The sequence below is a fragment of the Blastomyces gilchristii genome (genome assembly GCF_000003855.2).
Source record: "Blastomyces gilchristii SLH14081 genomic scaffold supercont1.4, whole genome shotgun sequence".
Classification (NCBI taxonomy): Eukaryota; Fungi; Ascomycota; class Eurotiomycetes; order Onygenales; family Ajellomycetaceae; genus Blastomyces; species Blastomyces gilchristii.
Genome location: NW_003101679.1, coordinates 762,977 through 780,138, shown reverse-complemented (window position 1 = coordinate 780,138; position 17,162 = coordinate 762,977). Strand labels below are relative to the sequence as shown.

The following is a 17,162-nucleotide window of genomic DNA, read 5'->3' as shown; positions in this document are numbered from 1 at the left end:
AATTCAAATATCTGATATGTTTTTTAGCTGTACTCTGTACACAGTATCAATTTAACTGCTATAAATACTGTCATGGTTATTAGCTGCCACCCAGACTCTAGCCACTAGGTTAAAAAGATCATAAGACGGCTGGCTCCTTTGCCAGCTGCGCCCACCACCCATCCTTAATAGTGGTGGCTTGCCTGCTCCTGCTCCCGGCGCCCCGGGGCATACCGTTAGAACTGCCTCCCCCTATCATAGGGCACATCCCAAGCCCAGACGCCTAGGCTCCAGGACACGCAGCCCCTAAGGAAGGCAGTCAGTCCAGTGTCCACTAACCAGCCGTAGCATCCCAGAAGCCGCCAAGCTGCCATGCTGCTAAGTCAAGCCACGCCTCGTTAAACCCCAAGGATTCAGGAATGCAACCCTGTCTGTCCTTGTCAGCTGTTGAACCCACAACCTCTGGGCAACTGAAGTCTGCACGAAGCCAGCCGAATTGTCATGATTATAAGCTACCAGGTCTGGGCTCTAACCACTAGGCCAAAAAGACCACCCGTCCTTACGCTGGGCACGGAGTATATAGCGGTGGCTTGCCTGCTCCCGGCGCCCCGCGAGTTGTTGACACCGCTTGGAAAACCAACAACCTCATTGGATTCGTTTAGCAGCATATTGAAACCCGTTTCCTTGGATAAAAGCGACCATTGTACTCTACGGAGTACTCTGGCAGAATTGAGGATGGATGGGTTTCAGAGAAGCGAGATGGCGCCGTATGCGATATTTCCAATAATGATGGCTTGTTGAGCTCTCTCAACCTATGGAATAATTCTCCTAACGGTTGGATTTGAGACGGGCGTTCGCCTAACAATTCCTATCAGAAGATTTCACGGGTTGGTCCTTTCGATGCCGCGGTCTACCCTATACGCGGCGTATATCAAGTTCCACAGAATAATAGAATACTATGTAGGTATCATAACCGGGCCCTAGATGATTTGTAAGTTACTGCTCACTTGCAACCTCTGGTTGGACCCTCACATTTGGGAGTCTTGCCATCTCAATATTACTACTCCGTATATCTCATCCCTCGTCGTGCCTTACCGCCTTGATATGGCCAATAGGCAAGCTGAATTACATAGCGACTTCTAGCCAATAAGTAGTCAATAATTGGGCAGAAAAATACGCTATTTGAGGCCTCGCTCCCTGACGAGGGGATACTCACAATATTTAGTCAATTTATCACTCAATGAAGCTATTTGATATACAGATTGATTATATTCTAAATCAACTATTTCTGTAGTTTCTTATAAATTTGATAGTTTATTTTATAAAAGAGTTATTATATTAATTATTTTAATACTACTCTTATATAAAGTTTTGTTCCCTGTGGGCCGACCGTTTCCGCCCGCCGCCACGTGATTCGGTCTCCATCTTTCTTGTATTTACCCGTTGGACCCCTCCATATGATATATGATGGTGAATGGAAGTTGCTGAAGATAAGATGAGAGGAATCAGTGTCCAGCACAATAAATTTCCAAGGATGGCCGCTCTATACATTCCAATGGGAAGGGAGCGATAAGTAACGGGCTTTTTCTGTTCCTCCCCCCCCCTACAACCTAATATATATATATATATATGCCAATTGCACGCTATTTTAAGAATTAAGGAGACAGGCTGTATAAGACAAAAACTTTTGCGGTGGTGAATGAAACCTGCATGGAGAGTAAATCAATGGCTAGAAAGATATATACGTATAAAAAAAGGATTTCTACCCCAGAATCTGTCTGGTATGTAACTATCGCAGTTGCAAAATTGGATGCCGAGTTCAACAGCTCCTTCAGCCTCGACCTTGAAGATCGCGGCTCACTTTGACATATAGACATCTTTCCGTATTAGTTTAGTCTGGTGCTGATAAAAATTTCCCCAGATGACTTCCGGAGGGAGTTCTACATAAATAAATTAAATGATCAATAAATAAATAACTAGGCAGAGAGAAAGCCAAAAGAACATCCATCATGCTCAACCCCTCCCTTCCCACCACACCCTCCTCCTAATCGACAACCAGTCCGCCTTCCAAAGCACGCCAACCTCCGTCCACCGGTCCCGCGCCAACCCCCAACCAGGAGAAAAAAGCCTTACAGTCCTCCTCACCGCCTTCCGCACCACACGCGCAAAACAAGACTCGAACTCACATAACCCCGCTACTAGCCATTTACAGCAACAGCATCGCCGTGCCAAACCAGTCGCAATAGCAAGCACGCCTCATGATGACGATGAACCCGTGCTGTGGAAACATGTCAACTCCGCCTTCATCGGCATGGAGCTAGAAAGCCATGCTGCGCGCGAGGATTCGCAAAGCAGCTTGCTATTGCCCGCGTGATGTTGGAGAACTGCAATGTAATAACGAATGAATGGGCTGAATACCCTAACAATGGTATAGCTAGCTAAATGCAAATCAAGAAAAGAAAGATCAATGTTACTTTGAACATATATCCATCCCAAACTACCTCATTCCAATAACACCATGGTTTAAACGCAGCGCAGAATTGGGGTATACCATTCAAGTTCCCCGGAACAGGAACTGCATATCCTCCGGCGTCAACTTCTCCAGCGCCTCGCTTTGGTCCTTATTAATCGTACCCCGAATCATATTGGCTTTCTTTTCCTGGAGTAGGACCATGCGCGATTCCACTGAATCCTCGATGCAGAGCCGGGTTATCACACACGGCCGCCGCTGGCCGATCCGGTGACATCGATCTGCGCTCTGCCATTCTGCAGCTGGGTTCCACCATCTAGAGAAAAGGGAGAATTTGTTAGCAAAGGCAGCGTACTAATATCGGGGTGCGACGGGAAATACATACGGGTCAACAATGAAGACTCTCGATGCTTCTGTAAGGTTCAACGCGACGCCTCCGGCTTTAAGAGAAACGAGGAACACCTCAACATCGACATTATTCATGAAATGCTCGATGGATTTCTGGCGCTGGGCTGGCGTCATACTTCCGTCTAGCATGACCGTGTTAAACCCCACCCGCCGCAGACGCCACTCAACCAGCTGGAGCATGGACGTAAACTGAGAGAAGACAATAGACTTGTGCGTCTGTTTCTTGCTGCGGAGCTTGAAGAGATCGTAGACCAGCATTTCGATCTTCGTCGATGACGTCCAGTTTTCCATTTTGATGCGGTTGATTATGGAGTTTTTCTTGACCTGATCCTCCTCTTGTTCAATATCAGGCTGCTCGAAGTCGATAGAAAGCGGGATATGACAGCGTGGACAGTCGGGTTCTCGTCCATCTTCAAAGGAGCGAATGTAGTCCTTGGCACATTGTCGGCAGAATTCATGGCGACAACGAGACCGTATTGGTTCTTCCGCCGGTTCATCGCAGATGCCGCAAACAAGGACGTTTTGACCACCTTCAGCATGTTTCTTCAAAATCAGGTCGGGGTGATTTGCAACTTGGCGCATCTGCATGATGAGACCGAAAATATTCGCGTAGTTGTTGAGCATAACGCCTCGACTGACGTATGTGTCAAATTGCCGAACAGTATTCGTCATAATGCTAGAGGAAAAGTCGCGTTCGATTTCTCCAAAGAATTCGTTATGAAGGATAACCCTTAAATTATGCACATGTTAGCGACCGGTTGTAGGTATAATTAAGATTGGCTCCGTTATTATCATACCGCTTGGGTGGGAGCTCCATCGAGGCTGTATGATCTTGTTTAACTCGACGGAGCATAATCCTGTCGGTTATGAATCTCAATTTTTCAAGGCCAGCCTTCCGATCTGCGGGATGTCTTGACTCGGTGACTTGAAGTATGTTAGCCAGTACCTTCTCCAAGGATCGAAATAACCTACTTGGATTGAGAATTTCCTGGTTGAAGATGGAAACATGACTGAAGCCACTGCGAGATGTTAGAATTCCGAACATGCTTATGATGAAAGGGTTTGGAGTAAAGTACCTATGGCGACAATGTGTACATCTCTTTTCTGCATCTTGGGACCAATGCAATTCCTGACATGGACACATCTTGCAAAAGTAGCATGCAAATGGCTTGACTTCCAAGAACCGCAGAAGTGAGAAGAACTCTCCAATTCGATTCTGAACTGGAGTACCAGAAAGGCACCATTTGTAGGTTGACTTCAATGCAAAACAAGCTCTTGCTACACTAGTGGTACGTTGCTTGGGGTAAAGTTAGCGGGTCATAAGACTTGAGATATCTTATTACAAGGAGACTCCTTACCTTAATACTATGAGCTTCATCGAGAATCAGGCGATGATAGTGAATAGAATGAATGACACCTAAACCTGTAAGGATGTGTACTCCGATGAGAAGATTCAGGGGCTTCAGAGCACATACTATCTTCCTTCACGAGACCATCGTTTCTCTTCCATCCTTTTACCTCCTTTCGGTGCATGGACTCAAGCCCAGCATCTTATCAAAAATAATCAGCAACGAAAAGAAATCCTTGCAGGTGATGAACAGCGCTTACATGATATCATGATCACGTCGTAGGCCAACAGCTCCTTTGCTGAAAGATTTTTGACCTTCGAGTTAGAACCGTGGTGGATAAGTACTTTCAATTTACCATCCGTGTATTGCTAGAGCAAAGCCCAACGTTAGCAGGGATCGGGCAAGGGGTCTGGAGGTTTAAACGTACTTCGATCTCCGACTGCCATTGCATCAGAGCAACCGGGGGCACGATGACCAACGAAGGCTTACCAACAGGGTAGTCAGACATCAACAGGGAGACTGCTTGGATTGTTTTTCCCATTCCCATCTCATCGCCGAGGAGCCCGCCCTTCCACTGTGACTTTTCTTGCTGTATCATCCAATTCAAGCCTTCCAGCTGAAACGATTTCAAGTTTCGAGAAATGCCGGATGGCTGTGCGGCTGGAGTAGGAGTTATCAAAGGGGCACTTTTAAGATCGTCCCAAATCGTTTGGATAATTGGATGCTGTTGCTCGAGTTTCCTTCGTTCCCTGAGAGCCTATATCTTGGTCAGCTTGGAAACGAGACTCCATGTGGGAAGGTAACTCCTTACTCGTGGAGTTAATCGCGCTTCTTCAGCGTTCCGCGGCCGAATCAGAACGCGGCGATGCCTTGGAGCTATAACTACACGTCGTAGGGGTCTGGTGGTCCTACGGGCGGAATCCCCATCACTGGAGTCTTCGTCACTGGAATCTTCGTCACTTAAAGCACTTTCAATTTCAGAGTCACTGATATCTGGACTGGCTAGATCAGAATCTAGTTCCGACAGAGAAGATTCTTCACTGTCAGGGATAGTGTCGCTCCGTATTGCGCTACTCATATTCGCATGAACGTGGTTCGAGGCCAGCGTAAGAGGTCGCTGAGTAGCCCTTCCTCGAGTTAAACGGGTAGCGTTTAATCTTGGCCGCAAAGTTTGGTTACTATCGAGGGAGTATGTCGGTTCGTCCAAGTTAGAGTCACCGTACTCTTCCGCTTGAAGGGCACGAGCGAGGGCTTCATCTGCGCTTTCGTCGGGTGAAGCATCTGTACTTGTAGAATTGGGAGCACCTTTTGCACCCCCTGAGCCTCTCATCAAACCAAATGCACTTGACCGCAGTTGTTGAAAACGGGCTGTTGCGTTCACACGTCTTTTGATAGGGTTGATAGGCTCTGCTGGGGTAACATTTGCGGTTGTCGCAGGAGTAGAGTCTCCGGTTGTGGTGCTCGTTCCACCTGCATCCGTTGAGGATGAAGGGGAGCCAAATGAGGGCTTATGTCCTATCGAGACTGCAACCATGACCGCTGGCCTGCTGGTATTATCGTTGGTTCGATCATGATCTGATACTTTCGCTCGCTTGCGAGGGGCTTTCAGGAGTTCGTTAATGGAGTCGTCACTCTCGCTAGCAGCGGAGTCCGCAACAGAGAGGTTCAAGGAGGATCGACTTTGTTGGCTTGGGCCTCTTTTTCTCAATGAGGTTGAGTATTTATCTAATAACATTGCCAGATGATTAGCTGTGCACATATCGTGAAAAAGTCAAAAACTTGAACTCACTTGTAGCCAGGCCTAAGGGCATGCCCCCCTTAGGCGGACGGTCGTTGGCCATGACGTCCACCAACAGGTCCACAGAATTAAGGATGAGGCTGAATTGTCAATGTGAAGCCGAGACTGCTTCGAAGGCTCGGTGTACCGCGGAGGTCTGTAAACTGAAAGCGTTCGAGTATGGATGAAAATCTCCACTTCTGCAGTGCAAGGTGAATAAAGGGGAAACGACTGGCTTCAACCGCTGAGAAATCTATCCACCTTCTCAATAACAACACGACCTTGTGTTAATCAGGCTCGTCTCCGTGGTGGTGTTCTTGGCTCACGCTCACCCCTTGAAATCTGACAGACGAAGGTTTGGCAAGCCTCCTGTCTACAAAGTTGGCCAGAATGGAAGCTTGCTCCACTGGCAAGACCTGGTTCGTTCTCCTCCCGTCCGCAACAACCTGAATACGAACTATCCAATGACTCACCGTACCGGCGCCAGCGACTCTCCTTCTAATTGCACTAGACAGATAGATCTAGCACAAAAAAGGAGCGTAAATAGACCAATTTGAGACACCGTGGCTGCCTGAATTCGTTCCCGAAGCAACGCGTTGTGGTCGAGGAACACGAGGCACGAAGTCACGTGCAGGGAGTATTTCAATTAAACCCCTTTCAGACAGGGGCAGACACCGACCTGACGACAGGAGACTTAGAACAGCAAATACTGGATATTAATCACCGGTTTTCAACATGTATGTGACTCCTCTGACTGGTGATGTGCTTAATGAGATCACTGGTAATGGTTGCTAACAGCTTGAAGGGCGCGAAGACCACAACGTTCAAATATCCGGGGGCCGTAAGTGGTTACAATAGACTCCTTGACCCGACCAGCACCCGGAGCCAATTAATTACTAACTTCACCGTTTCTTATGAAGACATTCTGCCTTGACAGATTTCCTAGCGGTATGTTCTACCCATATCTGATTGTATCTGTTTCTAGACATGTACTGTACTTGGAAGACAGGTTAGCTGATTTTCCCCTACCATAGTCCAACAATATCTCTGCGGCAGAAATCCGCAATAACTACGAGCAGCGCCTGAGGGAAGCCCGCCAACAAGATGAACAGCAAACAAATGACACTGGAGACAACAATAACAACAGCCAGGCAGGTGCCGAGCAAGATGAAGAAATGCCCGATGTTCCCGTGGAGAGCGCAAAGACAAGGAAACGCAAGTCACAGGCCACGCTTAAGGCTATGAACGCCGCGAAGCAGAAGAAAGCGCAAGGCATGCGAAATGACGATGCAAGAATCTTCAATTCCATGGTCAGCGGGAGGAAATCGGGTAACGTGCTTCCTGGCCAACTTGAGAACTGCGAGTATTGCAAAAGTCGCTTCACCGTTACTACATATTCTAAAGCAGGCGCAAAGGGTGGTCTTCTCTGCGCCCCTTGTTCGAAACGGGAGGATCTCCGGGACCAGCAAAGCAGAAAGACCCTTGCTAATAAGAATAAACGGGGCCGACGTCAAAATGTTAGCAAGATCCTGGATGGTATTGTACAGCTTGGCGCTCCGAGCCTTGTTGAGGCTTGCATTAAGGTATGCTGGTGCACCATTTTTTTCTCCGTGTTTCTTGCCACAGGGCTGGTAGATTGATTTATGTGGTACCATATAGCAAGTTGCCAATCACATCGAAGATATCGAGGAGTTTGGTGACCTCCCTCCTGATCTTGTCTTGAGGCTTAGCCACATTTTGTCCAAACGACGGGCATTGACTTCTTTAACGGTTGACCTGTTCCTCCGAGGTGACGTCACTGTCATTGATATATATGACTCTGGCAGTACGTTTTCTCCTATAATTAAGAGTATAAGGAGTGAAAAGAAAAGAAAAGAAAGAGTATAGAAAACTTAGCTAACAGGGCTACAGAACTGGAAGAGAATGATTTTCAAAAGATATTCGCTACCATGCCATTCCTCGAAAGGGTCAATCTTCGCTTTGCTGGTCAATTAAAAGATAAACAGCTCGAGTACATGATGGGCCACAATAAAAACGTCAAACATATCCATCTTGACGCATCCAACCTCATCTCAAATGAAGGCTGGCAGAAATTGTTCAAAGCATATGGCTCGAAACTTGAAAGCCTCAAATTATCCAACTTGGACTACTCGTTGGATGACGAGTCGATAGCTGTGATGGTTGAACATTGTACGAACTTACGCCGCCTGAAGCTAAAAACCTGTTGGCTGCTGGGCAACGATGCGCTCAGCTCAATCTCAAAACTCCCGAAATTAGAGCACCTATCCTTGGAATTGCTCAAAGAGACATCCTCCGAAGCACTGCTGGTGGTAGTCGACAAACTCGGGCCTAATCTGAAGACCTTATCGCTCAGCGGCTTCAAAAACGCCGACGACACCGTTTTGGACATGATTCATCAACGCTGCAAGAGGCTTTCAAAACTGCGCTTCGCGGACAACTGCATCTGCACCGATGCAGCCTACGCTCGCCTCTTCACGGATTGGGATAACCCGCCTCTCACCAACGTGGATCTTTCCAGCACTCGTGATGTGGATAACAAGAATCCCGACGGCCCCGAAACCCCCATCGGCCTAGCCTCGGCTGGCTTTCAAGCGCTCATGGACCACTCCGGGAAATTCCTCGAAAAGCTCAACATCTGTTCCTGCCGACACATTTCGCACGAGTCAATGTCTGCCGTCTTCGACGCAACTCATAACAAATACCCCTGTTTGAAAGAGTTCGACATGTCGTTCCACACGTCTGCGGATGATTTTCTTGTTCTTTCCATCTTCAAGTCCTGTCCTGCCCTAAGGAAGGTTATTGCGTTTGCTTGCTTTGGCATTCGAGACGTTAGAATTCCGCCTGGCGTGGCGCTTATTGGGGGGTTGAATGCGCACCATACAGCGCTGCAGCAAGATAGTATGAAGGTTATTGACCAAATGTTTTGAAGATATGCTAGCGTGTAAGTGCGTGCATTCGATCTACCTGCGCTGCCTAGTATTCGGTATGAGCTATGTTTCGAGGTTGTGTATTCTGGAATACCTAGTGATGAATCAATGTATCGTCCGAAGCTGCTAGGATTCTTATGATATTCTTTTACATTGAAATAAGCCAGAGAAGGTCTTCCGAGCCTCTCCTCTCGCAGGTTTTTCCCATTTCCTTGTTCTTTTTCTATCCTCATTCTACCAAGTTTAATACTTTTGATACCCAACCCTACGTTCAGATGCTTGCCGGGAAAACGTTGCTTGTCCTTTAGTGTTATCGCCAGAAGTGACCTTGTCCATTCATACCATTCACTTCTGGTATAGCCTAGAGTGTGGTAGCTATCAGTGTCTTGAGACCATGCAATCGCGCTGCGGCGTTATACGGTATCCCTTGCAAGTAGACCCCGCCTGGCTGTATACCTTTCCCATTTCCTGCATTGGGGATGATGAGGCGCGTAAGACTGCATCTCAGCCGAGTAAAAGCCAGACATATAGATATAAGCTTTGTACCATCCATCTCTCAAACGAAGGCGGGATTGTTGTGAAGGCCTGATAAGGGGAGTGGACGCTCCATCCTTCTCGAGGCAGATGGGGATCGTTGGCGACTATCCGAGCATGTATAGCGACTGACCCTCGCCCTTTTGTGGGATGGATGTGTCCTATGCTATCCCACTCCACATGGGCCTAACTTTGCCTGTATCAATCCCACTGCGCGTCCCCTATCCCATCGCAGCCTATCTCACTATCCATTCGTTCTCTCTAGGCTATACCTATCGCCTGCTCATTCATCGACAGCTCAGATCGCTGCTTCCCTAAGTACGCCGGTGGTGGTTTTCCAGCAACACGCCGCGACAACCTCAAGGGTAAGCCCGTCAAAACTGCCTACTATATCGGGTGTTATTAGATAGCCGCGAAAGATCGTATATACAACTCTTGGAGAGGCACCCTCTATTCAATCCCGCCATTAATGGACGCAAAAATACCGTCCGTCGTCTCTCCGCTCTCTTCGAACAGCCATACGCAGGTCAAAATGACTGGCATCAGCACGAAATACGATCGCCAGCTCGCTGACAGCGACTCTTTCACTAGCTACGACTTCCTATAGCGCCTAGAAACCCAAATGCCCCAATATCGAGCCGTGCACGGCTACCCGGGGTTCTACAACCAGACGTATGGGTGCAGACGAAGCGGGCTTCTTCACCAGGATGTCTCGACGTTGACCATAGCGACACGACACGGTCTACCTACTCTGCTAGTTACAGCATCTACTCCTGCTACCTGAGCGTCGATGTCTTGCCTTACTTGGGCTATCTGGGTGCGATATCTGGGGCTGTGGCCTTCATTGGAGCGGTTGAGATGGCTCTTTTTTTTTTGTATAGGATATGGCGCTCTTTCGATGAAAACAGCTCTAGCAGGAGTTAATATAGCATGATATACTACACTACACTACTCTACTCGTTTCTACTGATAATATATCCCTCCTACTCCCCGCCCATCGTTCATTCCCTCGTTCCGTCTGCCCATTCTCTCATCTCTCGCGATCTCATTTCCTACTATACCAACCTGTGTTGCCCGCCAGGGGCCCTCGGAGTGTGCACTCTGCCACAGGAACAAAAATGTCGACATTTCTGTCGGGGGCAATCTGATTGCCACCCATCTGGCAGTACGTTCCCTGAACCGTCCAGGGAACTGGAGGAAATAAGAAACCTGACAGCTATACATGCCCGAACTGGCTAGATAGTCTTAAACACTCTCCTGCATATCATCGGCCTTGTATATCCCGATTAGGGGAGCGGCGACTGCATATTCCTCGATAGAAACGTACTTCGCAAGGCTAAATACAACATGCTTCGGGTTTGCTCCAGAAGGGGAATGAGCTGTCCAGCAGGATCCAGTCGTTGCTCCTTTCCCTGCGAGAATTCGTAGGGGGAAACAGAATAAAGTTGCCCAAAACTCGGTAACTTTAAGGGGAAGCTTTCGGAGCCCAACGGCTTCCCCAGACGCCATCAAGCTTAAATCTATATAGAACTCTCCTCGACATTTAATTTTTGCGTCATTCCAATGGTAAGTCATGGAGCCCTGGGGCAATAGACTCCACGGCGGGCTATATAAATGCTCTCCCGGCTGCTCGTCTGCTCCCTCTTCTTCTTCCATCTTACAACCCACTCCATATATTCTGCTTTAAGCTTCTTGCTTCTTGTCCTGCTGAGACATAAGTTTTGATCAGATAAGCTTTCCTTCCACCAGCCTACATACAAACCAGCCTGCTCATAGAACTGAACTGCCTGCTTGCCATAAAAAAATAAATAAAAAGAAGCTTTGCTACTTCACAACAAGACAATCTCCCCAACCAGGCCTCAAGAGCATTTAAGGCTACTCCACGAATCGGCTATCCACAAACATTTTGAAAGTGAACTCTGAAAGCACCGTCAGCATCCACTATCCACTGTACACTTCAGTACAGCAATAAAAAACATCCAAGTCGGAAACATGGCCACCATGCCAAACCTCGGCTTGTTCGCGCGCTTGCCCTACGAGCTGCGCGAGAAGATCTGGGCTGAACTGGTCCCAACCCCTGCTCAAGACATGAGCAACTCCAATACCGATCTCAGCATCCTCCGTGCAAGCCACTTCTTGCACGACGAGATCGATGAGGTGATCCACCGACGCGGTACGCTGGAGTTCGATATCGACCCAGTCTACCGCCCCACTGCCGATCTCTGCACCGTCTCCTTCAGACGCAAACATCGGCTCCTCGACCATGGTGGAGCGGACTGCCCAAGCCCGCCTGTGTCTTGGACCCTGAAGAGCGTCGCCAGCGCCAAAACGCGCGGTTTCGGCAGCATGGCATTCCACAAGTTCGACCAAGTGATCGTCAACATCCCTTCGCCGGACCCGAACGACGTGGGCGAGCTCTTCTGCCTGTGGCAGAAAGTACGCAACCTCGTCAGCCTGTTCCGCGGCGGCACGCAGATCAAGAGTCTGCTCATCCGCCTGCTGGAGCGCGAGAGTGACGGCCAGAACTGGATCGATACGCTCGATTGGCCGAGCACGGCTTACACTCCTGCGCCTGCCCGCTCCACCTGTCAACATGACTATGACGTCCCCATCCTCCCCTTCTGCACGCTGCCCAACCTCAAGGCTCTGCGCGTCGAGACCTACTCTGAGGAATTCACGGAGTTGATGGACTGGTACGTCATCGACGGGTTGATCAAGCTGGTTCGCGATAGCAACCGCGAGCGCGAGCGCGAGCGCGAGAGCGCCAACGCAGGCGGCAACGCCGAAGCCAAACCCAAAGCCAAGTCCCTCAAAGACAAATTCAAAGTCAAAGGCAAAGGCAGAGCCAGCGACAAATCAAGACTATCCGCTCGCGCCGACCTGGAGCGCAGAAACGCGTTTGAATATTACTGGATGCACTCGCTGCTCTGGACGTACGCGGACGGCAGCAGGACGGCAGACCTCATGCGGCGCGAGACGCTGCGCGAATGGGCCCGCGATGGCTGCAAGTCCGTCTTCGAGAAGGAAATCTGCCGCATCATCCAGGAGTACCCCGAGTTCCTGAACCGGCAGAGCTCGAACGTCGTGCGCGACATGCACTATGTGGGTGTCTGCTTGAACGCGGCGGCGAGGCGACGCCGGTTGGAATATGACGCTGTCTCCGCATTTGCCTGTGCCCCTGCGCCTACCCCCGCCTCTACTCCTGCCTCTACCTCTGGCTCCATCTCCGGCTTTACCGCTCGCTCTACCTCTGGCTCTCTCTCCGCCTCCACCTTTCCATCGGATGAGAACAAGCCCATGACCGCCGCCGAGATCGAAAAGCAAAGCGAAGAAGACTGGGACACACTCCTCCCCGCGGGGCTTCCGGTGCTCGAGACGGGTGAGTTCGGAATGGCGGTCGGGCATCTGATCACGGACCCGGTGTATTATGACAGCGTCCGCGAGGACAGAGACAAATACGAACCGTTTGACCGCCTAGTGCGGAAATGGGGGCTGCGGTTCAGGCGCTCGCTGTGGTGGCATTTGAAGAGGAGGATTCACCAGAAGCTTGGGATTCCGATGATGATTGACGGGTACTATCGTTGAATTTTGCCTGTGGATGAGTGAGATTGTACTTTGTGAAATCATGTGTGAGATGAGATGAGTATGAGATCTGTGTTTGTATGTTTGTATGTTCGTCCTCATGTATGCATGTATGCCCATCTGTGATGCTATGTTTATGTTATGTTGTTAGCCTGTTACTTACTTCCTCATGGAATTTCATCATCATTGATGTATAACTAAGAATTGTTTTTTTTTTTTCTGATCCACTTTCCAATAAGAAATCTGTGTTTCCTGTTTCAAACAATTCCTTCTTCTCCAATCAATCAATAAATGTAGCGTTATATTTCATCAAAATATCAACGACCATCCCTCTTCTTTTCAAACATCACTCTCTTGAATGTAAGAAAGAATCCTGATTGATAACTAAGAAATTCAATATTATTAGTACTTCCATCCATCAATAATCAATATAGCCCTTCTGTTCCTTACCCTGCTCTTCACTCCATGTATGAGAGACTCGAATATATAAAATAAATTGCAATCGCGATTGATGATCTATATGCCACAAAATTTTTGGCCATTCTCTCAATGTCAGAGGACAGAATACCTTAATATGAGTGCTCGGCCAATCAGTTAGATTCTTAGTTGCCCAGCATATCACCACTGAGAGGTGCCTAATTTTAAAGCGTAGTGGTCAGTCATCTGTTTTCTTTTTTTTTTTTTTTTTTTTTTTTTTTTTTTTTTTTTTTTCCGGAGGACACCACTACCCCCGAATCCTCGCATCCAGCGCTTCCTGGGGACTTGAGACACCATCGGAGTCAATCACCCTTTGTCCTCTTCAATCTGTGCAGTAATTGTTTCAATGAACAATAAAAAAGTTTTCTTGGTCATCGATTCTTTGGTGATTCAACTCAAGTGTGCTTGCCAGCTAAATGTGTCGACATCGGGGTTCTTGTTTCTCAAGCATGAGGTCCTGTTACTTTTTCCTACCCAGGGCCCCCTCGCCGTGAGCGCTTGTTTCCCTATCTTGTTAGTCTCTAGGCTTGCCGCAGGGTGTTAATTCTAGATATCCTAGACAACCAGCCAACAATGCCAGAAGCGGATGATGGAATATGTTCATCGCCTTGTTCACCTTCAGTACCTGGACCACGGGGCAATCCAGATTGTGCAGTACATCTAGTACCAGCATCCCATGGAGGGCTTCAGTGATCAAGTGTGCACGGCTAGATGTCGTTGTGCTTTGCTAGTATTTCTTCATGGATGCTTCTCATCAGTTCAGGACATTTGTTGGGAAGCTGGAGTATTACGTAGGCGATCAAGGTGTCTTTCGGCCACCTGCTCTTTCTTACCCTCTCTCACTTCTACTCATAACAAGTCAACCGCTCCACCACGAACTCGCTCGATTTTTCGAATAAGAACCCGCCGATAGATCCATCGAAAAGCCCTCGATCATACGAGCATTTTGACCCCATCGCCGACCGCATACCCCGTGTGGTGGTGGAGTTATCCAGCCAAACGTGAACTGGACGTTGTTCGAAGCTCCTGTGTGGGATTATCCCCCGTTCTCCCCTACCACACCACAACCCCGGGCCAGAGTGCCATACAAATTGTAAGGTGAAGTGACCTAGCCATATGCACCAATCTTCTCGATTTTGGAAGATCCCCGACCTGTAGTTGTGGAGATATCCGAGGAGCGACCTCCGCGAAAACCCTGTCCATCTTTGATGTTCCAAAACACCAACGCCAAGTCTCACCCTCGTACCGCCCTTCCCAATCTGGCCCATCCCCGGCAGAAAAATACAAAAAGATACCTCGGCGATAATATCAAGCACATAATCAATGGACTCTTCTGAAGTGCAATCTCCACAGTCCGCCGCCAGTGTATCTAGACTTCAACACCAAGTCTCACCCCTGTACTACCCCTCTCAATCTGGCCCATTCCCAGCAGAACAATACAAAAAGATACCTCAGCAACAGCATTCAATACATAACCAGTGAACAATGAGTCAACAGCACACCAACAACTATAAAATCAGTATACCCCAAGGTCTGACTGAGCCTTTGATCCCTGCACAGTGAGATATATTAAATCTAGTTTTAATATCTCAATATTCAATAGATTCTGCAAGAAATTGAGAACAGCAACACTAGGTTTCTATTGAATTTGAGAATTAACTCTATATTGATATAATCATTGACAAAGTCTTCTATTTTGAGATATAAATAACCAGTTCCTCTACATCCCACTGACAATATTTATATTATTATATAGAAACAGACTTATATTCTCTATAATATCAAGACTCTGAAGAGGGAAAGTCTTGATAGAGAGTATACAGTAGTGCATATCTTAGCAGTTTCTATCTCATTCTTCTGCAGCAGTTAATGCAAAAAAAAAAAAGATCTTAGAAATAGTTTTTTACTTCTCTTGAAAAAGTAAGGTGTTTTTCTCTGGGTTTTACACAATATTCTTACAAAGAATTAAAAACAGAGTTATTTTCTGTCATAATTTCATATTCTTTTAAGTAAGAATTACTTTTTCAGTGACTGAAGAGCTTTCATTAATACTTAATTCTTTTTTACACTCTTTATTAACTGATTTGAGTTGCACACTTGTTGTGTGAGAAGAATTGAATGATTTAGAATAAAATTGAATAGTTTTAATCAATTTCTCTGCAAAAAATTGATTTATTTTTTGTCAGTTTTTCTCTCAAAAACTGTCATATCATCTGATTTATTATCAATTGATATCATACTTTTCCTCACTGTATCTCAAGAAAGAGATTGTAAAGATTTTATTGATTTATCTTAAAAATCAATTTTAGTTTATTAGATTCTCTTCAAAAATCTAACCTAGTTACTGAACTAGTGTGAAAAAAATCAGGTGTTTTATACATAAAAGTCTTTTATTCTTCTTTTGAAACAGTCTGACCAACTTTTCAATTGAAAACAGACTTAGAAATATCTCAATTGAAACAGTCTGACCAACTTTTCATTGAGTGAAAACAATGAGTTCAAAAATACACTCAGTTGATGTGGAAAAAGATGCTTTCTCAAATGCTATTTCTGAGATTGAAATTCTGAAGAGAAGAAAGAAAGAAGAAATAGAGAAATAACAAGTTCTTGAAATACAGGAACTTGAAAAAGCAAGCAAGATTCTTGAAAAGCAGTGTCTGAGTGAGATGAATGAAGAAGTTCTGTTAATTCTTCATGCTCAGACTAGACAACTACAGAAGATGATCAAGTTCAAACTTGAAATCTCAAACACAGTTCAAAAAACCTTGAAAATTCCTAGTACAATCACTGACTCTTCATCTTGCTCTTCTTCTTCCTTTCTTTCTACTTCTTCTTCTTCTTTGAATCAGAAGAAAACATATGCTCAAGCAGCTGAATCTGCTGTCTCTAAACCTGCTGTCTCAAAACCTGCTCAAAATCCTGAGAAAACTGAGAAGAATACTGCTCATGTCTCTATTCATAGAAAAGTGAAAAAGAAAATGCAAAAAGAGAAAAACTTTCAAATCTTCAGAAATAGAAGACTTATTCTCAAAGTCTCAAACCAGGACATTCTGCAAAGAAACAAGCTAAACTCAAATCTCATTTTCAAAATCAGAAATGAAATTAATCAGCAGTTCTTTTCTCAGTTGATGACTGATATTGAAGTTTAAAAATCAGTTATAGCTTCAATTAAGTCATTATTCTTTGAAAACTTCATCATTCTGACTATAATGCCTGAATTCAGTGCTGAATTCCTTATTCAGAATGAGAATCTCTGAAAGTCAGCAGTAGAATCATTACTAAACACAACAATTCTATCTGAAAGAGATGAAAAGTGGGACAAATTCATTCTTCATAATATTTCAGTTGAAATTTTTGACTGTGAAGAAGAAATGCTACTTCTCAAAAATGAATTGAAAGAATACAACTTCATTCAACTGAGAAAGAAGCCTGTATAACTAAATTCAATTGAGTTCAGACAAAGCAGGAGAAATGCCTCTGTTCTAGTATATATAAAAACACTTGAACAGTCAAAGATCTCTGAAGTAAGAGTAGCAGGTTTGAAAATGAGAGTTCATGAATACAAAGACTCAAGAATGAATCTCAAAGCTCAAACACAGTGTTCAAACTGTCAAAGATATGAACACTTTGCAATCTCA

General features: G+C 46.2%; 5 protein-coding genes across 5 annotated transcripts; 2 read left to right on the top strand and 3 right to left on the bottom strand.

Annotated features, from left to right (window-relative positions):
• Nucleotides 1-1,672: 1,672 nt before the first annotated feature.
• Nucleotides 1,673-6,559, bottom strand: BDBG_02685 (adenosinetriphosphatase). Its single transcript, XM_031720906.1, has 11 exons — nt 5,996-6,559; nt 5,018-5,931; nt 4,634-4,963; nt 4,466-4,574; nt 4,333-4,407; nt 4,216-4,274; nt 3,934-4,154; nt 3,830-3,876; nt 3,655-3,781; nt 2,835-3,587; nt 1,673-2,765 (listed from the first exon to the last, which is right to left on the bottom strand). Exons 1-11 carry the CDS (start codon nt 6,045-6,047, stop codon nt 2,534-2,536), a joined length of 2,919 nt encoding a protein of 972 aa, XP_031577253.1. The 5' UTR covers nt 6,048-6,559; the 3' UTR covers nt 1,673-2,533.
• Nucleotides 6,429-10,805, top strand: BDBG_02684 (DNA repair protein Rad7). The gene is made up of 6 exons (XM_031720905.1): nt 6,429-6,720; nt 6,789-6,824; nt 6,904-6,931; nt 7,018-7,566; nt 7,643-7,808; nt 7,895-10,805. Coding segments are annotated over exons 1-6 (1,818 nt in total). The 5' UTR covers nt 6,429-6,718; the 3' UTR covers nt 8,932-10,805.
• BDBG_02682 (uncharacterized protein) lies at nt 10,711-11,121 on the bottom strand (the record flags this gene model as incomplete). Its single annotated transcript, XM_002626459.1, has 1 exon — nt 10,711-11,121. The coding sequence occupies one exon, from the start codon at nt 11,119-11,121 to the stop codon at nt 10,711-10,713; it is 411 nt and encodes a 136-aa protein (XP_002626505.1).
• On the top strand, nt 11,105-13,338 carry BDBG_02681 (uncharacterized protein). Its single transcript, XM_002626458.2, has one exon. The coding sequence runs from the start codon at nt 11,458-11,460 to the stop codon at nt 13,048-13,050; it is 1,593 nt and encodes a 530-aa protein (XP_002626504.1). The 5' UTR covers nt 11,105-11,457; the 3' UTR covers nt 13,051-13,338.
• Nucleotides 13,339-14,369: 1,031 nt separating this feature from the next.
• On the bottom strand, nt 14,370-14,792 carry BDBG_16644 (uncharacterized protein; the record flags this gene model as incomplete). Its single annotated transcript, XM_031724555.1, has 1 exon — nt 14,370-14,792. The coding sequence occupies one exon, from the start codon at nt 14,790-14,792 to the stop codon at nt 14,370-14,372; it is 423 nt and encodes a 140-aa protein (XP_031577251.1).
• Nucleotides 14,793-17,162: the final 2,370 nt, after the last annotated feature.

Coding starts and splice junctions, on each gene's coding strand:
- BDBG_02685 (XM_031720906.1), bottom strand. CDS start 6,047: ATGGCCAACGACCGTCCGCCTAAGGGGGGCATGCCCTTAGGCCTGGCT. Junction 4,155..4,215: donor ATGAAGCTCATAGTATTAAG/GTAAGGAGTCTC, acceptor CTTTACCCCAAG/CAACGTACCACTAGTGTAGC. Junction 3,877..3,933: donor TGTACACATTGTCGCCATAG/GTACTTTACTCC, acceptor AACATCTCGCAG/TGGCTTCAGTCATGTTTCCA.
- BDBG_02684 (XM_031720905.1), top strand. Junction 6,825..6,903: donor CGTTCAAATATCCGGGGGCC/GTAAGTGGTTAC, acceptor TTTCTTATGAAG/ACATTCTGCCTTGACAGATT. Junction 6,932..7,017: donor CCTTGACAGATTTCCTAGCG/GTATGTTCTACC, acceptor CCCCTACCATAG/TCCAACAATATCTCTGCGGC.
- BDBG_02681 (XM_002626458.2), top strand. CDS start 11,458: ATGGCCACCATGCCAAACCTCGGCTTGTTCGCGCGCTTGCCCTACGAG.